At 39.0% G+C, this 23,630-nt stretch overlaps 1 protein-coding gene across 4 annotated transcripts in view; it reads left to right on the top strand.

Annotated features, from left to right (window-relative positions):
- The window catches only part of BICD1 (BICD cargo adaptor 1), a 159,299-nt gene extending 136,751 nt beyond the window's left edge, over nt 1-22,548 (top strand). The window contains exons 7-10 of one of the 4 annotated variants that reach the window (XM_041398686.1): nt 1,459-1,776; nt 2,746-2,936; nt 16,511-16,586; nt 22,322-22,548. In XM_041398686.1, coding sequence (XP_041254620.1) covers nt 1,459-1,776; nt 2,746-2,936; nt 16,511-16,586; nt 22,322-22,409 — 673 coding nt within the window. In that variant the 3' untranslated portion in view covers nt 22,410-22,548. Of the gene's footprint in view, nt 1-1,458; nt 1,777-2,745; nt 2,937-16,510; nt 16,587-22,321 lie in introns of those variants that run through there. The other 3 variants (XM_041398683.1, XM_041398685.1, XM_041398684.1) reach the window with 3 other exon arrangements.
- The last annotated feature ends 1,082 nt before the right edge of the window (nt 22,549-23,630 follow it).

Here is a 23,630-nt window from a genome sequence, read left to right as displayed (position 1 = left end):
GCCAACTGGCATTTCGTAAGTTCCTCTTTTCCTCAAGGCTTGGGTAGCAACAATCATGCTTATTAAGGTACTGTGGAAGAAAGATAATACTGAAACTGTAGATGAAGCTGTATCTGACACAGTACTTTTGCTTGCAGTGCCTGAATTGTTCAAAAGGGAAGTGCAGTATATATATATATAAGTATTTGTGTGTGAAGAATAACTAACTACACATTTTCAAGTATACTTTGTTTCTCTTTCCCAAGAGGAAGATTAAAATTTCAGAGAAATTACTTTCATACCTCAGTTTGCAATAATTCAAGGGTTTATTGCATCACACATTTTGATAAGGAAGACTAAAATAGTTTTCTGTGCTTGCTTTCTGTAAGTGATACTGATAAAATTACATCCTCATCCATTACACAATTGCAATTGCACAGCAAAGATACTTATATTCACCAGATCTTGTGGGAAGGAGAACTGGTGAAAGCTGCATAATTCAACATGAAAAATCCTTGTGTGTTTCCACAAATGTCTGATGGTCAGGCAGTACTGCTGTCTGTGAAGCATATCACTGCTGGGATACGTTTATTTTTATTGCTTTTGGTTCTTACTGATTAGATGGTCTATTGCTATCAAACTGAAGCTATTTCACTTCAAAAAGTGCTTTAAGACAATTTTGAAATGCCTTGCTTTTCCTGTTAACTTTGGGAAGTTTTGCTAAAAGCAGAAATAAATTTAACTTGGTCTTAAATCAAAATCATAAGAAAGGTGGTTTTAGTTCTCAGAGATCTAAAGCAAATGAAAAGATAATTTTTCATGTGGGTAAAAAAGGCTGAGGATTAAAAAGGAGTAGCGATGAACACACCTCCAAGAAATTCAACAGTAAATGTGAAATATCTTCTAGGTGTGGGGTTTCCTAATAGTATCCTTTTAATCAGTGGTAACTAATGGTAATCATGGTAATAAGTGGTTAACAAGGGTAAATAACAGAAGGTTTTGCATTTCACAAAATCTGATGTACAAGTGTTCAAACTACTTGCAGTCTTCTTTTGTAATACTTTCCTGAAGTGGATATTACTGCCTGTGTAAAATAATATTTTCTAATTGGTAGCATTATTATCCATGGTTACTTACTGGTAGAAGCAGCACCCAAAATTGTTATTTGTGGTCTGAACTGGAAATAATCCCATACCTCCCCTCCAATTGCTTTTTATCTGCATCAGAAACATGTTACATTGTCATAGACTATGTTAATATAGGCACAGGTTGTCTCGCTGAATGGGAAGTGCTGACATTCAGATCCAAGTCCAAAATGATTCAGAGTGGGAGCAGAAGACTTCAGGCTACCTGCTGCCAGGATTAGGAGCAGAAAAGCTGGGATCTGAGTCTGGCTCCGTAACGGAAGCCCAGGAATGTGCCCACTGGTAGAGTCGGTTCTTGGGCTGTTTCCCAGATTTCTGCCCTGTTTCTCCGCAGGTGTGATGAGTACGTCACACAGCTGGATGAGATGCAGAGGCAGCTGGCGGCTGCGGAGGATGAGAAGAAGACCCTGAACTCTCTGCTGCGCATGGCTATCCAGCAAAAACTTGCCCTGACCCAGCGACTGGAGGATTTAGAGTTCGACCACGAGCAATCGCGACGCAGCAAAGGCAAGCTGGGAAAGAGCAAGATCGGCAGCCCTAAAGTAAGTGAGGAGGCATCAGCCACCGTGCCAAGCATAGACACTTTCCTCCTGCATAGTCAGGGCCCACAGCAACCAAACTTACTGGTCAGCAGTGGCACTCAGAGGAAAAGGTATGCATGCAGTGATCTTTACAGTACAGTGCAGTAGCCAGACTTGCATTAAAGTTGTTCACTGAATTATAAACATAATGATTCCTTTTTTTACTTTTATTTTTTTTCTTTCTGTTCTTTGACTGGGGAGAAGGAGGCGGGGAGGATATGAGTATGAAATTCAAAGCCTGGTAACATGTGGTTCTGAACCACCTACTCACTGTTGTTTCCTCCTTCTGAATGCAGTGTTTTGAACTATATTCTGTCAGTGTCTCGGTGCATCTTGTATGTCTTTACTATTAAGTGTGAATGTATTTTCTTTAAAAAGTTTTCTTTAAGTTTTCCCTGTGGTTTTCCATAATGAGCATCTGAAATAAAAGGATTGTGCTCTATGAGCATTTTAGTGCTTAACATGAAAGAAGCTACATTTGTCTGTTAAGCTCTGGTGCTCACTTGTTCTTTATCAGTGTGAAAAGAATATGGATGTGTTCACTCAGATAAATTTTTCTACATGGGAGCAAGAAACCTTTTGAAGGGGATGGCTGCCATTCATAACCTAATGCAAATATTTTGTTGTTCAAGCAGTGAGCTCATGTCTTGTGCCTGCCCCTGCCAAAACTCTCTAGGTGTGAGCATCTCCATGGTTTTGAAAATGAAGAGGACTCTGCTAGAGAAGTCCTAGATAATCATCCTCTTTTCTTGTATGCTCTAATTACAATGCAAAACCAAGAGAACAATCAGGGAACCTTGTACAAGGTGACTTGAGGATGCTGAGATACAACCGAACCTCATCTCCTCCTTCCCTAAGGTGAAGGAGGATTTCCAATGCAAGCAAGGTATCCTGCTCTGGAAATGGCATGGGGTGTTAAGGATAGTTGATTTTTACCTGTTAAACAAGTTAAGATGATATTGTCATTCGTGAGGCTTTGAAAGGTAATTAAAGTAAAACTCTTTTGTTTCCATGTGTATTTTTCTTGGATCTCCTGCAAGACTATTCTCACCTTCCCTTTGTGATCAGAGCCATCCCAGGACTTCAGGGACCTACCTCCAGAAATTATTAAGAGCCCCCCCTCATCCCGCCTCCACAGAATCATATCTTCTGAGGGGCCCCCCTTCCATGAGTGAATTCATCCATGGGCACCGTCTCAGCAAGGAAAAAAGGTTAACCGTGGCCATACCAGGTAAACATTTTTTCCTTGGGTGCATGTGGTGCTGAGTGGTTAGCAGAGCACGGGACCCTCCCAGCACTGCAGATGCAATTTAATTTGGGCACCTTCTTGAAAAGCAAAATGTCTCCTCCTGTGTCACGGGTGGCAGGAGATGACATTCTGCTGGCAGCGGCCCAAACTGGTTTCAGATGCAGTGGGGAAAGTCCTGCTGTGGTATATGTGAATGCGTCCCACTGGCATCCACAGAGGCTGCACCCCTAGGCCTGGGTGGAGCTTAGCCTGGTGGTGGCATTGGTAGTCCCCCTGGAAGGCATAAATCCCACAGGATAGAGGAGTCAGATGTCTGAGGACCAGCGAGGGAGCGGCTGGCAATGTACAGGAGCCTCCACAGCATCCCTCTTCTCACCCTGGAGCCTTCAGTCAGGTTTTTCCAAAGGGTGGTGTTCAACTCACAGAAGGTTTATTTTATACAAATTGAGTCATGAAGTTAATCTGTGCAGGAAGGTTTTGCTCTTAATTTCCTGCCAAAATGTAGCATCGGCTTCGAATGAGGCGTAGAAAGAAAATGCAAACTAGGATGACATTTCAAAGGTGTGATAGCTTTCTTCTCCTGAGAGAACAGCTAATAATTTATTATCTTCTGCACCTGAGCAGGACCTTTAGCCTTTAACTGGGCACAGTCTTGTCTGGTGGTAATTTTGTTAATTCTTTGTTTTGAAATACGTTATACACAAAAAGCATAAGTAGAAAATATGAAAGCTAAAACCCATAAAAGTACTTTCTGCTCAAGTAAATGTTTATTCCGGGAAGCTGAGCAGTACCTTGTAGTAGGTTATATTTCACACCTAGTGCCATCAGTGTCAGAGCTGCCTTTCAGTAGTGCCATGCAAGTAACACCCACTCAGAGGACAAGTGTAAAACTGCAGAGAGTCTAAACAAGACTTTCTTCTAGAGTGTGTTGCAGTAAATAAATCAAAGAGCTATCTCCTGATGAGAAGAGCGTGGGAGTGGGGGTAAAGAAGCATCTGATATCTTATGGAACATCACAGATGCGTGGACCACAGAGTGAGAAATGCTGACACAGTCTTTTGTCCAGTAACAGAGACCAAAGGATGAAGCAGCCTGAATGGTAGAATTGTTCCGAAAATTGTTTGTCTGGAGTCTTACCTGTCACTTTAGGTACATCTCTACATATTTAAAGTGTAAGGGTCTTGAGACAGGGTCACTGATTTATGTTATAGTTGTCCTTATGAATCTGCAACAATCTCAGCTTTCTGAATGCATTTGTCAGAATTTTGCACCATCACATGGCTTTAGTCTCAGCCTGTGAAACTGACAGGTCCAAACCCAAGATTTTTCTGAGCTTCCAGATTCCAGTGTTGGCAGGACCAGCTTAGTACCAAGCTCAGGATTAAGCAGGGAATTATTCATCATTTTTTTTACCAGTTTCTGGAAGATTTCTTACTGTTGTTAACAGATGAAAGGAATGATGCACCAAGTAGGATTTTTTCACCATCTGTCTAATTATCTGTTTCCTGAAAGTAAGGAACAGTGAAGAATGTTATTCTGCTGCTTTTACTGAGAATGTTTAAAAGCCTTGTCTCACAAAGAGCTTCTGTTGTCAGATGATTTTTGCATTCAAGCAAGGCAGCAAAAACTGTACCAACCCACACCTGCTTCATGAGAGAGGGTGCAAAAAAGTAGCATCCAAACTCAAACACTGTGGAGCAAAGTGTAGCTTGGCTGGAGGCTGAGTCCCCAGGAGCGGAGTAAGAATCCTACATTAAACAGGAACAGTTTTGTTCTTTTAAATTTGTGAACTATTTCCTTCACAAGAATTTTTCACCCATGTGATGTGAGAGCTTCCCTGTCCTTTCATGAGCTCCCAGGGATGTGGGGACTGGGAGGCTTTAACTGCCAATGTGTTTGGTTGGAGATGGAGACCAAGAGTCAAAAAATCTGAAGTTGGTGGCAAGACAAACAGGACAGGTTCCACTGCCCCATGAGCCCCGTGTTTCTCTTGCTCCTTCTTCTTTGCTTGGTGCTTGGCACAAAAGGCTACCTTTACTTTGTCTGCTGCTGGATACCTGGAGAGGGAAAGCTGGGCTGCTTTTGGCAGCCTTCTTCAGAGGAAGACCAGCTGAATTGAAGACCTCTTAAGCAAGAGATTGTCATATCCTGCTCCATTTCCATTTGAATGCCTTTGTCTTCAGATCGGCATACAGGTACCTCTGGCACAAAGCTGTGACAGCACGACTTGATCTGGGCTTTCTAATTGAACTAATGGCTCTTAACTGCCCCCAGGGGCTAAAAATACCACTCGGTGCTTTTCCAGAGTATCATGTTCCGTTTCTCCTAGGTAATGGCATGCATTTAACTTTGTTGTTTGTTTCTTCTTTGCTTCTGTTCTGCTGACATGTATTTTTACTCTTTCAAGTCTTTATTCTTCTGATAACAGCCAGTATGTGCCCAGCACAATTCCAGCCCACCTTTGGATGTGTTTGTATTTTTTTTTCCTGACTACATGGAAACGTCAGGGCATACAGAAAGCCTAATGCTAGGTTTGGCAGTGTGTAACACTGAAAAATGACCTTTCCTTTGCAGTTGTGTTCAAACTCCTTGAATATGAAGTCACTAGGTGACTCTTAATATACCATAGTCCCAAATACGAAGTATGGCTCTCTCAACCTCCTCAAGGAAAGAACAAGTCTAAAAAGGTCTCCTGTAGTATCTGCCTTGACAGCATTCTTTTCTCTGTCAGGTACTTTAGCATGGTAGTTCCAAAAGTTGAATATAAAGTTCTGCTATTTTAGCTTAAAATGAAGTCAAGATCCTTATGTAGAAGATGTACCTGAAGTAAAAGGTTTCCCAACAGATTATGAGAAGGACAGTTACCAATGGCTGCAGTTTTCACTCAGGGGCAACAACAAACCACCTGAGAATCTTCTTTGTTGGAGCACTCTCCAAACAAAATGTAGTGGATGCTTCTTCCTCCTATTGTTTATGCTTAGTATTTAAAATCCCACACAGGAAAACACTGTAAAAAGTAAAGTATTTTGTATTTTGAAGGAATACAGATCATGAGATCATAATGAGCAAACCTTCCTTTTAGAGAAATCTGTACAGTTGTATCTATTTTATTTTATCACAATAGTAAAAGGAACGTAGCAGCCTTAAATGTAACACATTTCCCTCAAATTCCAAGCCCAGCTGAGGTCAGATATTTGTTTGACCCAAGTCAGGATAGACCCATGGATTTCAACAGAACTGTGCTAGTTTGCTATGATCAAAATTTTGTATTTTTGTAGTGTTTAGATTAATTGTTTTTCATTGTTACAAACCATTTCATAAAATGGCTCTTCTGAAAACCTCTAAAAAAACCCCAAAAAATAACAAATCTGCAAAATTAGGTGGTTTTGTAGGGTCACTCATTTCTGAAAGACATTCAACCTGAAAGCCTGCTTGCTTTTCAACTCTCTTTCAAGAGTGATTTACAGCCTGGCATTTAATTCCCATAAGAAGAGACTGATGTGGAAGATAGACAGCACAAAGAATGCCACATAATAATATAGCAACTGTTCAGGCACTGAGCTCACCACCTACCATACATAATTAAGAGTATGTAATAGCTACTCTTACTGAAAAAATAATCCAAGATTAATTTCTGATGTAGCTCTGTACTTACAGCAAATCAAATATGAATCACAATATGATATAAAATAACTAGCTCTTGTTTGTTGGTTTGCATTCTTACCATAAAATTTACCTTCATTTGTAAAAACTCTATCCCAAAGGCAATTCCTCCAGTGTCACCAAGAACTAACTTACAGCATCTGTAGGTGGAAAGTATTTTTTAAAGCTAACAAGGAAAATGAAAATAAAAAATTTCAATTACCCAAATGTTGAGGTCCTAGGAAGTCTTATAATGTAATCTTTAAGCTGGAGCTCAAGGGAAATTGCTTAAGAGTTGTCTTTGCTACTTACCTTTACACTGAGAGTGGTTTAAAATGAGAAGAATAGGTTAGAAACCCAGGAATACATTGATCTGTTTGATGTAGCACAAACACAATTTAACACAACAAGGAGCAGAGGGTCTTTCTGAGTAAGGTGGTACTTAGTGTTATAGGGAATTAAGGACTTTTGATTGGCCATGTGAGGTGTTGAGTAGCCCCTCTTGGCTCAAGGGATGAGGAATACACTCTCATGCAATTTAAAAATATTTGTTCTTTCTGGATTTTGAGCTTTTTTAAAGTGCAGTGTTTTAGATGTGACTTTCCAAAATATTCTCTAAAATATTATTCTTTGTGTAATCAGAAGCTCATGTTCCTTCTGTATTTTTCTTTAAATAACCTTAAAGTGGAACTTTGCATGTGGGGCAAGATTGTTGGTTTTGCCCCTCCTTCTTGCTTCATCTTGTTTAAGTAGTGTGAAGATATGGGAAATCCTCTTCAAAAGGTGTGTTGTGAGTAGAAGCTCCCTGTCCCCCCCCTTTTGGATGCAGGGGTTGGGAAAATGAGCAGAGATTTTCAGTTTGACACCTCTCTGCACAGAGGAGGCTGTCTGGAGAGGTGTGCCTATGTAAAGGTCAGGGAAATACATTTTTGATAGCAGGTTTGTGTCTACTTTCCTTGTGTGGTGAAAAGTGTTTATGTTCAAGGTCTTTAGCTGTGCACATTTTTTGTTTGCTTAGGAATATTTTACCAAACAGTTTCAGCTTTGCCTTTAAGCTGAAGTACCAATGGAAGTGCCTCACAGATTTCTAAGTCTTGCTGCTGTAGGCATTACTGCAATATCTCAACTTTGCTTTTTTATGCATGTCTCAATTTTGAAACAGCAGGACTGTCAGAAATCTGAACACAGAAAGCACAGCTTCTTTTATCAGTGGTTGTGGAGGAAGTCCTTTGAGGAGCACTGTCAGCTCAGAAATGAATTTTGCCAGGGGGGTGCTTTGTAGATCTTTATGATTGCTCAGGTCACACAGTGAAGAGTTTTAAATATTTCTTACTTCTCTTTTGAGAATGAATTTTATAGGTTGATGAAGAGGAAAAATCAACATGGTTAGGATCTAGATACTCCTTTCTGTGCTGATTTTAAGTCAGATAATTTTATACTGACCTCTTAACAATGTGGATTTTTCTGTACATTAAGTGAAAAAGTTTATTCTTGAAAAGCAGGACAGGCGGTTAACCAAGGCACCACTATTATATAAGCTATGCAGCCATATAATATTTAACTAGTCAGGCTGGTCTGTTCTGAATTGTTCTCTCAGGAAAGTTTGATTTCCTTCATCCAAGCAATCCAAAGCATGGAGTTTCTTCACAACCATTATTTTAAAAACAAACAAACAAACAAACCACACAGCTTTATTCTGGTAACAAATTTAGTTTGAGTACAAATTGTCCTTTGCTTCATTAGAGATCCATGGACGATTCTTCTAAGAAAGCATGTTGTATTTTTATCTACTGGGAATGTATTTGTGTTGATGATGATCCTGCACCTGCAAGATTTCTCTGAGCTTGTGCAATCAGACAGGCCACTGGCTGTTCTGAGACTCCTGCAATATTGGTTTCATCTGTCTCTGCTCTTCATGAAAAATGGATTTAACATGTTTCTAGTAGGTTTTTTAAAAAGTCACGTGTAAGGGTTTTCTTTTTAAACCTGAATATGATGCTCTTCACAAAAGGGATAACTCAATCATTATTTACTTATTATCTGTGTTCTCTTTTTTTGTTCTGCATTGTCCTGTTTTCTGTGGGTTCTGTGAACATGCCATATTTGTGTCTCTGTGTGTTCATTGTTTGATGAGTGGTGTCAGTGCATATATACAGATCCATGTATATATCTTCCTGCTCTCAGGGCCACGTCCTGCATCTGAAATGCTCATTTAGCTCAGCTTAATGAGCACTGCATATTTATGCCACTTCAAGCATGGTGTGTTGTCCCTGTGGAGGCCATTTTGAATTTGAGGAACAGTGTCCTTGCCAAGGACTTTGGTTGGCTGTAACTGATAAAGAATTCAGCTGGCTAAATGTACTTTTACCTCTTGGTGCCACTGTGAACAGGACCTTTTCACTCTGTGCTTTTCCTCTCTTGCATTTAGCTTTCCAGTTGCCACTGATGAGACCAAACCCATACATTTCATGCTAATCAATATAATTTAGCTACTTCAATATGATTTAGCTATTATGGCATGAATTCACTGCAGTTCTACAAGATTAGTTTATTTTTTATTTATGTTTTTTCACTTTATAAAGAAAGTAATCTTGAAATAAAATCTGTTTTTCATAGAAGACCTAATTTGTTTGATAAGACATTAAATAATGATAAAAAAAGACTGCAGTGAAATCCATGCCTTACTGCTTTATATTTTCATTAAAAGGTTGTTGACATTTCTGTCTCTATCTAAGCTATGACATCATTGCTGGATGGAATGGTTTACACTGGCATCATTTGTTGAAGTGAAGTCTCCAGTGAAGTCTTATTTAGACTTCCGTTTTGTTGGTTTTTTTAAATTTAGCTAAACAGGTATACAGATGACACATCTTTAAGGCATTTTACCAGATATTTGTTGCTTTCTCTGAAAATTTTAGGCTTTGGAATCCAGTCCTATCAATTAACTAAAACAGAGATTGAAATATCCTTACAATGTTGGTGACAAAAATCATCCGTCTTTATTTTCTTGTATTACAAGGTTTGAAGTAGTTTCATGACTTGCTGAATTTTGCCATCAAATACACAGGAATATTCAATATTGTGCTCTTTGCCTCATAAATTAGGCAAAAGGGAAGTGAGTCTCTGTTTAAATTAGACATGCTGACATTTTAGCTCTCTAATAGAGCAGTTCCTTGGGATGTTGTGGTGTTTGGAGGAAGCTCACAGCAATTCTTTAAACAAGACTAGTGTCCTTAATTGTAAGTATCTCCATGTCTGCATTTTTTAGGGGTATAAGAACCTTATAATTGTAACTTATGTTGTTTCTTCCAAAGCCTACTAAAGTTACTGTTCCCACTGACTTCAATCTTTGCATCAGGCCCTTCTTTATCCATCTAATAGTGCAAGTATTTTTGCTCTGGATGATTTTGTGACCTGAAATGAATCCTTATGTTTCCATGGTAAACAACAAGATTGAAATGTGATGATTTATGTAATATTAAGACCTTTCTTTTCCTCTTTTGAAATGTTTAAAATGTGTGTGTCTTTTACTAAGTGTTCCATGAATCATCAGACCTTTCTAAATGTGCTTTTTATGAACTGTATATGAAAGAAAGGAACTGAAGATATATTTTTCAGCTTATGCCATTTCTGCTGTTTTACTAACCCATTATTTAGCTTCTCAGTAGATTTAATGAGGAATTATTTAAAGCATTCACAGAAACCATTTGAGAAATAACATAAGCACGTCGTGATATAGGAAGTGTGAAAAAGGGTACAGAGCTGACAAGAAACCTCTTAATGTTCTGAGCCTGTAACTGGAGAAAAATGCATTTCACTAATTTTGTTAACAATGAGATATTATTTCTTTTTTAAAAGCTATTCTTAATATGTGCTACAAGAAAAGGCAAGGCTGGGATATGGCTTTGTCACTATACTTTGAGCTAGCAGGCACATTACCTCTGAAACAAGTGAACTGATGGGGGAACAGCTCTCTAGATTTTGGATAATTCAGGTCTAAAAGGAAAATATAGGTGAAGTCATGCAGAATAAGGAAATTAAGGGTGAAAGCACTCTATATAGCATAGCTGCTGTATAGATGAAAGAACTCACTAGGACATAGCCAAGAAACCTGATGTGTTCTGGAAAGCCCCTGAATCAGTGACCTGCTAAACCATGGCTGTCTGTGCTGTGTGCCAGGCAGGGCATGAAGTGTTTAGTGATGCTCCATGAGGCTGCCTGTGGAAATCACCAAGACAGACAGCATTTCCCTAAATGCCAGAAGGAAATAGCAGTTAAACTCCCTACCTGCTCTTACTCTTGAGAAGCATTTAACAGCAAGCCCTCTGTTAGTTTAACTCTGCCTGATCTTGTCCTAAATCCAGAGGAGGAGGAGCAGAAGGAGGACCTGTGTCAGGAGCTTGTGATTGTAGAAACAGTGGGACCTTCCTGAGCCTGCTTCGCAAGAAAAAGATGGGGAAGATGATAGGAGATGAGGATTTTAGATGCATCCTACTGCTGGTTTACTGCATCCTAGGGCAATGTATAGATACTGGTAGTTAATGGGAGTTCAGCAGCATGCTCACATCTCCTATTCTTCAAATAGTTTTTAAGAAGACTAAGAAATAAGTAGTGGAAGAATTAATTGTTGTTGTAACTTCTCCAACTAGAAGTAATCTAAGCTATTAAGATTCCTGAATAGCAAGCTTAAAATGTGGGTTACCTGTGTACTTGCACTCTCAACATGGGAATTTCATAGTAGATTATCTTTACCATGAAGAAAGCTGAAAAAGACACTCGGTTGACACATTTCTCTATCCAAGCAGTGATCCATTATTCAGTTTAATGGAACTGAGGTAGACTTGAGATGGTAGGAAATCACAGATAATGTGGGTGCTAGAAAGTGTGCAGGAGCTAAGCAGCACCTGGTGAAGTTGATTTGGCTGCCAATGTGCAGCTGTGCCAGGATGGGGCTGGCCCTCATGGAGTGGTAGAATGGCTCTGCACAGTCCTCCTGCACTTCTCCTTTTGCTCACAGGACAAGCTGAGTCAATCCTGCTCTGAGCAAACTGGAGGTAGTTAGGCCAGCCAGGCTCCCCAGTGGCTGCTCCACCAGAGCCCTCTCCTTCCAGGGCAGCCTGCAGAAACATGGAGCTGTGTCCAGTTTTCAGCTGGCAGACTGATCTGCTGGGGCTGTGTGTAGGGCAGAGGTAACTGTGTTATTTACAGACTCAAACTGACCCTGGAAGCAGAAGGGAGAGACTCTTCTAATCTTTGACCTGTGCCATTGTTTGTGGCTTTTTCTGAAGCTAAGTCACAGCTGTCCACTCACCAGCTGTTCTTTGTGATAACTACTGCCTCTTAAAGTTCCTCTTGGCCTTGAGGAACATCAAAGTTTTCTTGGCATTCATTTGAAAAAATGAAGATAAATTATAAGTGAAAATAGCTGTCAAATAATTGTATAAACTTATGTCCTTGTCACTCCTGTATATAAACGGTTTGAGGACTTTTCTCATCCTGTCAGATTGCAGCTTGAAAGCATCTCTACAAATCTCAGCAAGGAGGGCAAGCATCTTAGTACCCTCTGCTCCATTCTTCTTGACATCTCACATTTGTCTTTTGGTTTGGAAATTTTCCTTGTTTTTCTCCTCTGAGCAGAGAGGATTGATTTATTGTCTTTGTAGGTCTTGCTCTGTGATGTGACACGTTTTTACATCTGCACAACAAGAAGGCTACTGATCAGTTCTTTGCCCAGTACTTTCAACTCATGCTATCACCCTTTCATTCTTTCCCATTAAATTGACATTTCAGGGATGAAAAAAATTCATGGCCATATTAATGGAGATGACTTCTCTTTGCAAGTAGATTTTCAATAACAGCTTCTTAGATATGTTATCAAATTCCTCAGACTTGGTGGAGCAAGTTCAATTGACATTGGGTAGCTTAACACAAAGTCAGCCTAAAAACTTCTACCTAGGAAAGAAGGAGTTTCTGTTGGCCTGAAGTGATCAATGGAATACTAGGAAAGGTTTGTTTTAACAGACTGAAAAAGCCTCAGTCTAACATTTCATCACAAACATTTATTGACAGATTTTCATTTATCAAGAACAGATTTTTCCCAGTGTTTTCATATCAGAAATGCAAAATATGTAACAGTACCTGTTGATTGGTTTGCTGTTTGGCTCTCAATTTTACCCTTTCAGATAAAAGAGATAAAAAAATTAATTGATTAACTGAACATAGTGCAGTTAAAATTCTTTTATGCTTATCTTGGGATTCTGAGTAGTCTAGCTGTTTGAGAGCGCTGTAATAGAGATTAGGAATTTACTGAGAGTCAAAATGTGCTGAAATGTTCATTGCAGTGTGCTGGGTCCTGAGCAGGTGGGACTGGAAATGCTTGCATGTAGATTTTTCACTGAGGACATTGCTGATGTCAACAGAAGGCAAGCCCATCTCAGACACAAATAACCCAATAAAGCAGACCTGTGTTGGCTAGAGTCACCCAGGTCACAGACTGGAGGGCACAGCACATCTTGTGACACCAGAGAAACATGTTTTTGTGGCTGAGCCAAAGGGAAACATAGGAAAATACTCTCTTTTTGGTGAGATTTGCTCTCAGCAGATAATTCATGGCAGCACATTCAGTGCTCATGTGAGCAGATGTAGTTTCTCTGAGCCTGTTTTTTTTTTTTTTTAAATGTTCTTACATCAGGAGCTGATTAGCCTGATTAGGACTAGGCATTAGTTTCCAAAGGAAAACCAGCAGTGGCTAATCTGTGAGAGAGGAAATCTCGGAGCCCTTTACATCATCACTGTGCAAGTGGCTAAAATATCAGGAACTGAAAAATTGAATCAGGACTGACATATAGCACAAATCAAACCTCATATTTCCAATAGAGCCAGTGGTAGCTGTTGTTGGATAGCGTCACAAGACTCTGCAGGCACAAGTCCTGCTGAATTCAGTGAAAACTGGCATGTGAATTTCTGTGTACAGTAGCTCCTCTTTGCAATCTCTGGTTGAAATGAGCACTAAAATTAATATCTTTGTTGTAGGTTCATGGAATTGTAAAAGGACTTGACATCAGCTCATTCCCTGCCCCAAAGTGGTTTATTTCCTAATAGCAAGTGAAGGTGTGGAGAAATAAGATAGCCTGTATTTAATAACTTTATTGATTATAATTTTCTTGGTAGTAGTGTTAGAAGACACGGCAAAAAGTGTAATCTGTGTCTGTACCCCAAGTACCTTCTACATAAATGACAGACTGTCCTTTCACTCTGTAGCTTGACTGACAGGCCCTGATATTTGAAAAGTACAAGCAACAGAGTTCTTTCAATGTGATTTTAAAATTTATTTTTACTTTTTTTTAGTAAAAACAAGCATGTCTTTCTTACCTTGTCTTTATGGCATGTGACATTAGAATTAGTAAAAACTTTTTGGAGACTTTTAACCTTCATCAGAGTGTTTCAGAAAGAAACAAACATTTACTTAATACAGGCAGGAGTTTCTTAGTAGAAAGTCATTTTATGATTGTTATGACATTAGAGAAGGGTGTTATAAATCCTCCAAAATACTTAAAAGGATTGAATATAGAAGGAATAAAGTTAGCTCTCGCATAGCTAGTTGGACATAAGTAGATAAGAAGTTCCTTTGAATTTGAAATGTGTCTATGTAAGCCATATGCATTCTGCTTAGTTCTTTCCTAGCATAATCCTCAGAAACTTCACTCCTGGAGGATGTGGGAGGACGATTCAGTCATCTTAAGACATGTGGATCACTAGATCTGGTCCTGATGTGAACGTGAGCCAGATTGCAAGAGCTTTGCTGACACCAGCTAGAATAGTGTTTCACATGAAGTCAAGGGAGTATGCTCAGTGAAATAGTTATTACCCAGCTTGCGTAATCCTCCCAGAACCTGGCTCGCTATTCAAGTGTTCTGCCAAATGTAGCAGATCAAGATGCATCATAAAATATTTGCACCATGTTTGAGATATTAGAACAGGATCATAAATCAGGCATTTGTGTTGTTCTGGAAAAGCTTGTCAGAACAATTTCTTCTGTATTAGTGAAACCTTTCTGCACCTTTTCATCACACAGCATTCTATTCTGTATTTCTTTCCTCACTGATGACCTTGTATACCCTATCAGGCATGACTTTACTTTGGACTTCTGCAAACTATTTTGTATAGAATAAAGCATTAATTACTTTTTTTTGCCATAATTTTCTGTCTGCAGAAATTAGAAATTTCTGTCTTCTGATCTGGCTGTTCTTCAGACACCTCTTATTTTAGTAGAGCTTTGTGCTGAAATGACAGGCCCTTCTATTCGTGACTCAAACACATTGCCAATTCCTGCATTCCTCTGCTAAAAGATGCAGTGAGGACTATAGTGATAATCCTGCTAAATGAGAGTGGCAGATTATTCTTTCTTCATTTCTGCTTCCATACACTATGGTGCCAGCACAAACTCTGCACTTATTTTTATAGAAAATAGGTCCAAACCTTCCTCTCTTTGCTGAAGCAGGAAGAAACCAGTGATTTGGGTACACTTGCTTCTTACCCACTGGAGGTCAGCACAGATCTTCACAGGAACTAGGGAGAGGCCCTGTGGGCTGCTATGGAGGGGAAATGTTGTAATAGTGGATATGATGCTCCTCAGTGTGCTATGTAACAGTGTGCTATGAAGATGTGTTGCTCTGCAGTACCTGATGTCATCTCAACATTCTTGACAGCAAATTACTTGCATGTTCTTCCACTGATTGAGGCAAAGGATAGAAGGGGGTTTTGAAACACATCTGCATTGTAAAGAGAAATGAATATTGGCATTGAGCTTTAAGTAGCAACCACTTGAAAAAAAAAATAAAATTCTTTCCAAGTGTGTGGAGTTCCCTTGTCTTGTTTTTAAGGTTTAGGAGAGAATAACCCCGTTCCATCAAACAGATTGAGAATCAGGTTGAAGCAGTCAGGAAGGATGATAGGTCTGCAAGTCTTACTGGAGACAAAAAATAATCTCCAGTAATTTTTCGTAGGGTCAGAGTTTCACTCATAGATTCTAATGTTTGAAAAGATCCTGATGTCTCTGTTGTGTGACAATTTGAATCACACAGACAGTGGAATGAAAGGCCAGAATGCTGCAGGGAAAAAGAGCAAATCTTGAGATCTGGAAATCTCAGTAAACACTACTGATTTAAAAAGCAGGGTTGCCTTGTTCAACTACTTCCACGAAGCCCCACAAGTATTATCCAGTCTAAAGCTGTCTTCATATTTTGAATGTCACAGGAAAACATAGCAATGAAGGATTATTTGGCCTTACTGTTATTTAATAAATTAGGAACCATAATACAGCTTTGCAAGTGATTAATGTGGAAACTTCTTTGACAGGGAATAGATAAAATAATTGAGACAAAACAGTGAAACTGACTGTGTCAAGTTCTCCCTTTTTCCTACAAAAACCTCAATCTCACAAGCATTGTTCAGAAATTGAAAAGACTTTCTTACAGCTTTTTCTTTTATGTGGTAATGAGATGACATAATTGTTTTTATATGGATATGAGTTTTTTTTGATAAATTTTGTGTAGCTTTATTGACACTTTTCATATTAGATGTGAGCAAAACAAGATGATGAGCAGAAGAATGAGAAATACAAAGTTTAAACCCATATCCTGAATACAGCCCATTACTGCTGTCTGTTTGAACAAAAATTTGTCAGTGCTAAGGGAAAACAAACAAAAATGTTTCCAGTGCTTCTTCTGAAAAGGAGAAGAAGGCAGCAGCCAATGTCACTGCTATCAGAAAAAAGGTGTTTCTGTCAGATAAGGCACCAAGAGCACATTCCTCACTAAATCTCTCCCTGAGATGCCTAGCCTGTGTAGTGCTGTTACTAACCCCTTGCTCTGTAATCTCTCTGTATATATGTCTAATTTATCAGTTTCTTGTAGATTGTCAGCAGCCTGCTGCCTCCATACCGCCACACGGCTCACAACTAGCCAGGGGGCCAGATTGCCAGACTGTCAGGTAAACTCCACTAACTCTCCTCTCTTTGCACACAGCTGCATGCATGCCTGCCACCCCCTCCTCCTCCTCCTCGGACAAAAGCTCTTCACTTTTTCTCTAACAGCAAACCTTTAACAGCTTGAGGAACAGTGGTAATTTCTGCAGTGACAGTACCAACATGAGTCACAGCATTCATGCACTTGCTTCCCTGTAAAAATATGGAAAAAATGCCAAGCTGGATCTTGCAGCCCTCATTTGATATTTTGATGCAGTTTCTCTATGATGCCAAAGCAGTAATTAATTTATTTTGTTGCTAGAAATATTTACTTAAATTAAATTTACTTTTAATTTCAAGGGTAGGTGCAGACTTCTCTCTTGTAAGGTGGCATTTTAAAGGCATCTGTGAGATTTTAGCAGACACTTATAAGTTCTCCCTGACTTGGAAACTCAGACCTAAAGCAATCAGTTTTTCATCTTGTTTTTAAAAGTAAACTCCTGGTGTCCTTGCTCACAGGTGGTGCAAAGGCCACATCGTGCTTCTGGGATGGCTGGGTTAATCAAGGCACAACCCCAAACCTAAGCAAAGCAAAAGGAGATTACAATAATTTTATCTGTTCATGGTACATTCTGTGCTAATATTCACTTATGTCTATGCTGTCATTGGAAATAATTTACATTGTTTTTAGGCCTTTACCTCAACTGCAGTGACCAAGTTTGTGCCTCTCTTTTACTGCTTACAAAGTGGAAGTACTATTATCTTCTTTACTATGTAAGAGCAATATGAAAATTTTACAGAGAAGTTGGTGTAAACTCATTATAACTGGAAAGTATAATTTACTGATTTGCAGTTTGGAGTTCTACAAGTTACATTTAACATCCTTAATATGCCAGTAAAGTGATGCTGCTGTATTTTAGATGTTAGAGCAATTTGAGATTGGCAATAGGTGTTTTGGAGACATGGAAGGTTAACATCAACAAGTCTTATTTTAACCTTACTTAATTTAATTAAAGGCTATTCAGTTCCTTCCAGAGCTACTCTCTTAGTGATGAATATGCTCAAATAACCATCCCTCTCTAGATGTGAACCAACAATTACTTCTGTAATTTTAAAATATCTTCTCAGAAATCTGCAAACATTACCTTGTTCTGATAATTTAAAATATGGTTAATATTTTAAAAACTTCAGATCAGTCATCCTACAAACAGCACACACCTTACACACTTAGCTGAAAAACTGACTTTCAGGTGGCTATTGTTTTTTACCACTAGATTTGTGAACTAGATCTGGTGGAGTTGAACAAAACTGATTTTGATATATTCACACTGCTGCCTTGCTTGCCTCAGCCACATTACCTGCCCAGCTCTGTAAAGCAGTGAAGGATAACAATAGATTTAATGCAAGTCAGCATGATGACATAAATTGTTGAGTTGTTTAAATAAAGTAATTGGAATCTGGAATAAAGTTCGAGGGTGTTTAAGGACCAATTAGACTTAGTGAGGTCTGGATTTTCTAAATGCAGCAGAGAAGAAAGGCAGGAGTTTGTCCCACCATTCCTTGTCCTCTGCCTGTCCCCAAAGTCACCCATTTTAAGAGAGAGCTGTGCTTGGTTTTTAAAGTCTCCAACACAATTTTTGCAGTAATGTGACCTCTTAGTGACCCAGGACTAATCAAGAGCTGGTTAAGGCTTGTGCTTCACACAAATGAAGATTTTCCACATCCTGCAATGTCCAGTTGTGTTCAAACCAGTTAATACACCTGACCATAGCACAGGTAGATTCACAGAGAGCTTTCCCTCATTCATTAGCTATACCATGGTTTTTAAGTGGTACTTCTATAACTCTGGCATCTTTAGTAATTGTGATTCCAGCTCACAGGCTTTGGTAAATCTCTCTAGATAAGCAGCACAGTTTCAAGCCAAATGAGACTCCAGGGTAGATGTAGTCAATTCATTTTAGCTTTACACTGGTCTTTTTGCTTGAATCTGCATGTTTCAACTGAAACTTGATTGGAGGATCTGTGTGAACTTTCCTTAAGAGATTTTTTTAAATTAAACTTTAAATTAAAATGCAACAGTGCACAAAAGTCTCACTCTGCCTTCTATGCATCACCTCAGTTTCTAGGTCTAGGGATATGGGTCAAGCAACCAAATCCAGGCCTGCCCTGACAATTACTGGATGCTGTTCCCCCTTCCCAGCACCTGTCTCATGGACTATATTGGACAAGACCATTATCCAATATTAAAAAGAGCATGTCCATGTTTGGATTGTATTCAGGTTTCTGTTGAATGCACTGAAAACCTAATTTTCATTATCAGAGGCCAAAACTCTAGCCCAAATTATCTATTAATAATAAAAAAAAAAAAACACAACTCCCTCATACCTCAAATTAAATTAATATTGCCTTTTAATATTAAATAATACTTATATTTTTATAAAGCAGGAAATAAATTTTAGAAATGGTAAAATATGCAACTTAACACTTGCAAAATTTCTGCATTCTGAAAATATCATTGTTCTGTTTCTATTTTCCTTTGCTGATTTGTTACAGCTACAATTAATGCCAGACAATGTTGCATGTGAATGACATCTCTAAGCCACAACAGAGTACTTGCAAACACTGAAGGGCTTTGCACACCATTTCCCAGTTAATTTTAGAAATACGTGATTAGTATTTTGAGTGCCAGGGAAAAAAATAAAAGAGCTGCATAAAGCCAGACAATAATACTAACACAAAAAAATTGCACAGGCTTTATTCATCAATTCAATGAATACATCCCCAAATGATATCAGCATTTAAAGAGATGTTCACAAAAAGTCTGTAAAAACCAAATATTTTTAAAACACACATATCCCATTGGGTGAATGTAACACTGTTCTTCCTTATTCTCTGTTTATAGTCAAAAACTCAAGTTCTTCCATGTCTCTGTCTTGCTTTGTGTTATTAATCTGCCCTGCCATCCTCTGCTGTCTGTGACTGCCAATGTGTCTGATAGCTCAGCTCCAGGACCTGCTGCCACCAGCACCTCTCCTGCCATAAAAAGCACATTGAATGCCATGTGTCACTTGCTGATTCTGATGTATTTTTGTTCATGTACTACTACAACATTCTGCATTAATGAGCTGGATGAATTGTGTTTCTGAAGAGAGGAAGGTATAACAGCAGAGTTTTAGAAAAAGATTTGAATCTGTTGGAGCTGCAGGTGATGTGGCTATATATGCTGTTATAAAGGTTCCTGATAGCCTTGATATTATTTTTCTCTTCCTAGTGCCCTTAATATTTATTATTGGTTGAAAAGGAAATAGCGAGACAAATTTTTTCTATTTCTTCTGTGCACAAAGTATGCTTGTATTTCAAAGAAGCAATGCAGAATTACCAGGAAAAGAAAATTAATGTAACTCCAAGCACAGTGCTTAGAATTGCTAATCTGAGCATAGCGTGGGGTAGTCTGTAGTACAGCTTTTACAGTCATGGCTGGCTTTGTACTGAAGGTCACGCCATGGAGTTGTTACGGTTTATATTTATGTAGAGGAGAATCTTATGTGTCTCAGGGAGGTTTTTTCAGGCCACTGATGGTGTACATAACTAGTTGCAACTACAGCCATTTCCTCACCAGTCCTCTTCCTCAGAGCATGAGCATCTTTTGTTGCTTATTTTTAAAGTTAGGAAGGAAGCCCCAAAAGACAAACACATCTCTGCTAACGAGCAAGGAGTGTGTGCGTTGAGTTTCTGTTCCTCTCTGGCAATTATAGGAGTCCTGTTTAAAAAGAAACAAGGCAGCAAGGGAGAAGAGTAAGCCAGTGTTTGTAGGGTTGTGTAATCACCTCCTTGTTTGTCTTCCCCAAATGGCATGTTTAGATTCTAATTCAGTTTTCTGTCTCTGGAGGAATTAAGGCTAGTGCTTCTCCTAAGCCTATCTTGAAAACTTAGGAGGTGCTGAAGCCAGGAGCTGGCTCTTGATGAGTGGATAAGTTTGAGAGTAAATACAAAGCTTTTGATCAATTGCAGTCACTCCTGACACAGTCATTGATGTGGAGCAGGTAAAGATCTCAATAAGATCTCTCTGTGGATGCTGTATCTGCATCTGCATTTGGCAGAATATGACAGAAGGAAAGGATGGATATAGCCATGGAAAGAATTACTTCTTCTGAGGGGTCATAGTCCATAACACTGCGCACTTTGGGACTGAACTGTTAGACAGCTGAGCATAAAACAAAGCTTGTGGGATCCTGAGCTTCTGTAACCTCCCCTCACCACCCATTTTGCAGTCAGGAAACTCATCTTCAGGAGCACTGATGGGAAACAGGATCTAACTTAAAACACGCAATTCTATGATCTTCAAATTAGCCCAGAGGTGCAAGGACTGTAGCTCCCGTGGAATACCTGTGTATTTGTGGTCAAAGCCTCCCAGATTGTCTGATTTGAAAATGTGGACATTGCCATCAAGTCACTTAATGGTGGTGGTGCCCACTTCTTTCTTTCTTCAGTCAAACACAATGTCATCTCTTTGTTTCCTCAAGTAAATGCTGTGTGTGGAAACTAAGGACATTTTCAGTACCACTGGCATTTCCAGTAGCATTTTTCCAAACATCTCTGGCATTTCAAATTGATTAATTTCCAGCAATAGGCTAATTGCATTCCTTCAGCCAGAACTCCAATAGTCTGTGCTGCAGAGATAATATGTAAAAGCACGGTTTCTAAAGAAGGAAAACAGAAAAGGCAAGTTCTCTTGAAGACAGACCCATAAATGATGGTGCTTTATCATACATCAGAGTGTTGAGCTTGGAATAACTTCAACACTGTAGAACATTTGAAGCATTAGAGGAAAAAACTCTTCCCAGACACATTAAAGAACTGGGAGTTTTGGTATGTTTCTCCTTTTTTTTTTTTCCTTTTCCTTCTCTTTATAAACAAAATTTTCCTGCATTTTGTTTTGATATCTTGTTTTTCTACAGCTCTGCACCAAGAAGTGGGGTGTGGTTGTGTTAGCTGCCCCTTTTCTTTGTTGCTACTCGAGTCCCAGTAAGCTGGTTCAGACCTCTCTGCACTATTGCCAGTGAGTGCTATAAATGCACTCTAGACAGGTGAATTAACAGGTGAATGCTGTTATCAGACAAATTGTACATGAAAAATAGTCAAATGACAAGTAAATGAAAAGGATTTGAACAGCACAAAACCCCGAAGAAAGCTAAACATAAGAAATCCTCACACTTTGGGAGTGTAAATTCCATAATATGTAATGGTTAATGGGCCTGATGAAGAAGGCTACACTGTATTTGTACAAATGAACTAGTAAATAGGTCAAATTCAGTAAGACATCACATTTTCAAAGAGCTATGAAACCTGATTTCCAGCCTGGCACAGTCCTTAATTTCAAAAAGTGAATCAGCTGCATATAGAAAATCTTTAATACCCATGTTGACATGACACCTGCATCTTGTCCTTCAAATTTGCTCTCCCATTTCACGGATGCATTTTTTTCTCCACACAGTCTTTGTCATCCCAGCATGCAAACAGCAATTGTGTACAGGAATTGTGAAGTGGGATATCTGGTCCACCTCACAAATGCATCCAGGTCTCACTGACTCGCTGTGCACTGAGAGTTTTCTGTATGTATACTGTGTGTCTGAGGATATAGATTTAGAGATGAGGCTTCACTCCCTTTTAAAGTTAATATCCAGCTCTGTACTATTTACATGCTTGTAAAAAGTTTGCCTCGTATTTTAAGCACTTTTTCTCTTTTCTTTTTAATTTTCAGTCCTAATGCTCTTCCAGAAGAGCAGCCACATTCCAGCTCTCAGTGTGCCCCTCTCAACTGTCTCTCTAAGCCTCCTCCTTACCCCTAATCTTCATATGCAACGTAAGAGAAAATGCAAACAGAGTGGAGCTCATGCAACAAAGGTTGGGGTTGTTCCCAGCAAGCGGGTAGACAATCCTGCCTTGTTGCTGCATTGGCAAGTCTGGATTCATATCCCCTGCTCTGGCTACTGAGGGAAGGTTGAGAAGAAGAACACAAAGCACAGAGCCCAACCTATCAAGAAGACTTTTTATGGTTCCTCTGATTGTACTCAAACTGTGCTATCACAACTGAAGTGTAGTGAAATTTAACATCTCAACAAAAATGTTCCTCCCAGCTGCTTGGCTTTACATCTGAGATGATGAGAGACTGAAGCCAATGTTAAAAAAATATGTTACAAAAATCCTACCCTCACATCCTCTAAGTTCAGCCATAGGAACCAGTTCAAATTTCTTTTTGTCTTCAAGGGTGTGATATTTATTTCTTACTTTATTTGCACCAGAATTTTGTGTTTATGAAATACAGTCCTTTTTTTTTTTTTTTTTTTTTTTTTGTGACAGTTGTATTTAACTAATTTTATTTTTTAAATCCAAGCAGAAATAGCTGCAGTGAAGAATGACTGTGTTAATATTAAAAAAGGCTTGTTGTATTGGCCAGCATATGGCCAATTTTTATTGCACAAAAATGTTGGAAATGGGTTGAATTGGAATGTTAACAATGACTGTATATTTTGCTGCTGCACTGATATTGTTTATGCACTTGTTTTTTAATTCCTATTACACTAGCTTCTGGTTTTGTTCTAGCTCTTCATTGAAAGATAATTATTAAGCCTAAGAAGGAAATGAAAGGATAATGTACTGATTGGTTTTCAGTTGTTTGCTTGCATTGTAATTATACTTCTTGCATCATGTATTGGTGCTGTTTTTTGGGATTACTTTCTATTTGGTATCTGAGAAAGAAAATCTAAAATAAGTAAAATGCTGTGTGCTAATTGAAAACATTCTTTCCACTCCCATATTCAGGATCCTAGCTCGAGGCCTTACCAGGAAAGGCTAGTTTGAGTGAGGAAGTCGTGTGCATTTCGAGTGAAGTGTTCTGTGCAGAAAGAACTCATGCAGGTAGGGTTGATGGTGTGGATCAAAGTCAGCAGGACTTTGCTGTAGTGCATTTTTTCCTTGCCAAAAATCAACAGACACAGAACCTTAGCTCATGTCAGTTTATGACAAATACTCAGGTGATCAACACTACGCAGACTCTATCGCAACAGTGC

The sequence above is a fragment of the Onychostruthus taczanowskii genome, unplaced genomic scaffold (genome assembly GCF_017590055.1).
Source record: "Onychostruthus taczanowskii isolate IOZ18803 unplaced genomic scaffold, ASM1759005v1 scaffold15, whole genome shotgun sequence".
Lineage (NCBI taxonomy): Eukaryota > Metazoa > Chordata > Aves > Passeriformes > Passeridae > Onychostruthus > Onychostruthus taczanowskii.
The sequence above is the reverse complement of the archived record's forward strand: the minus strand, read 5'-3'. Positions and strand labels throughout refer to the sequence as shown.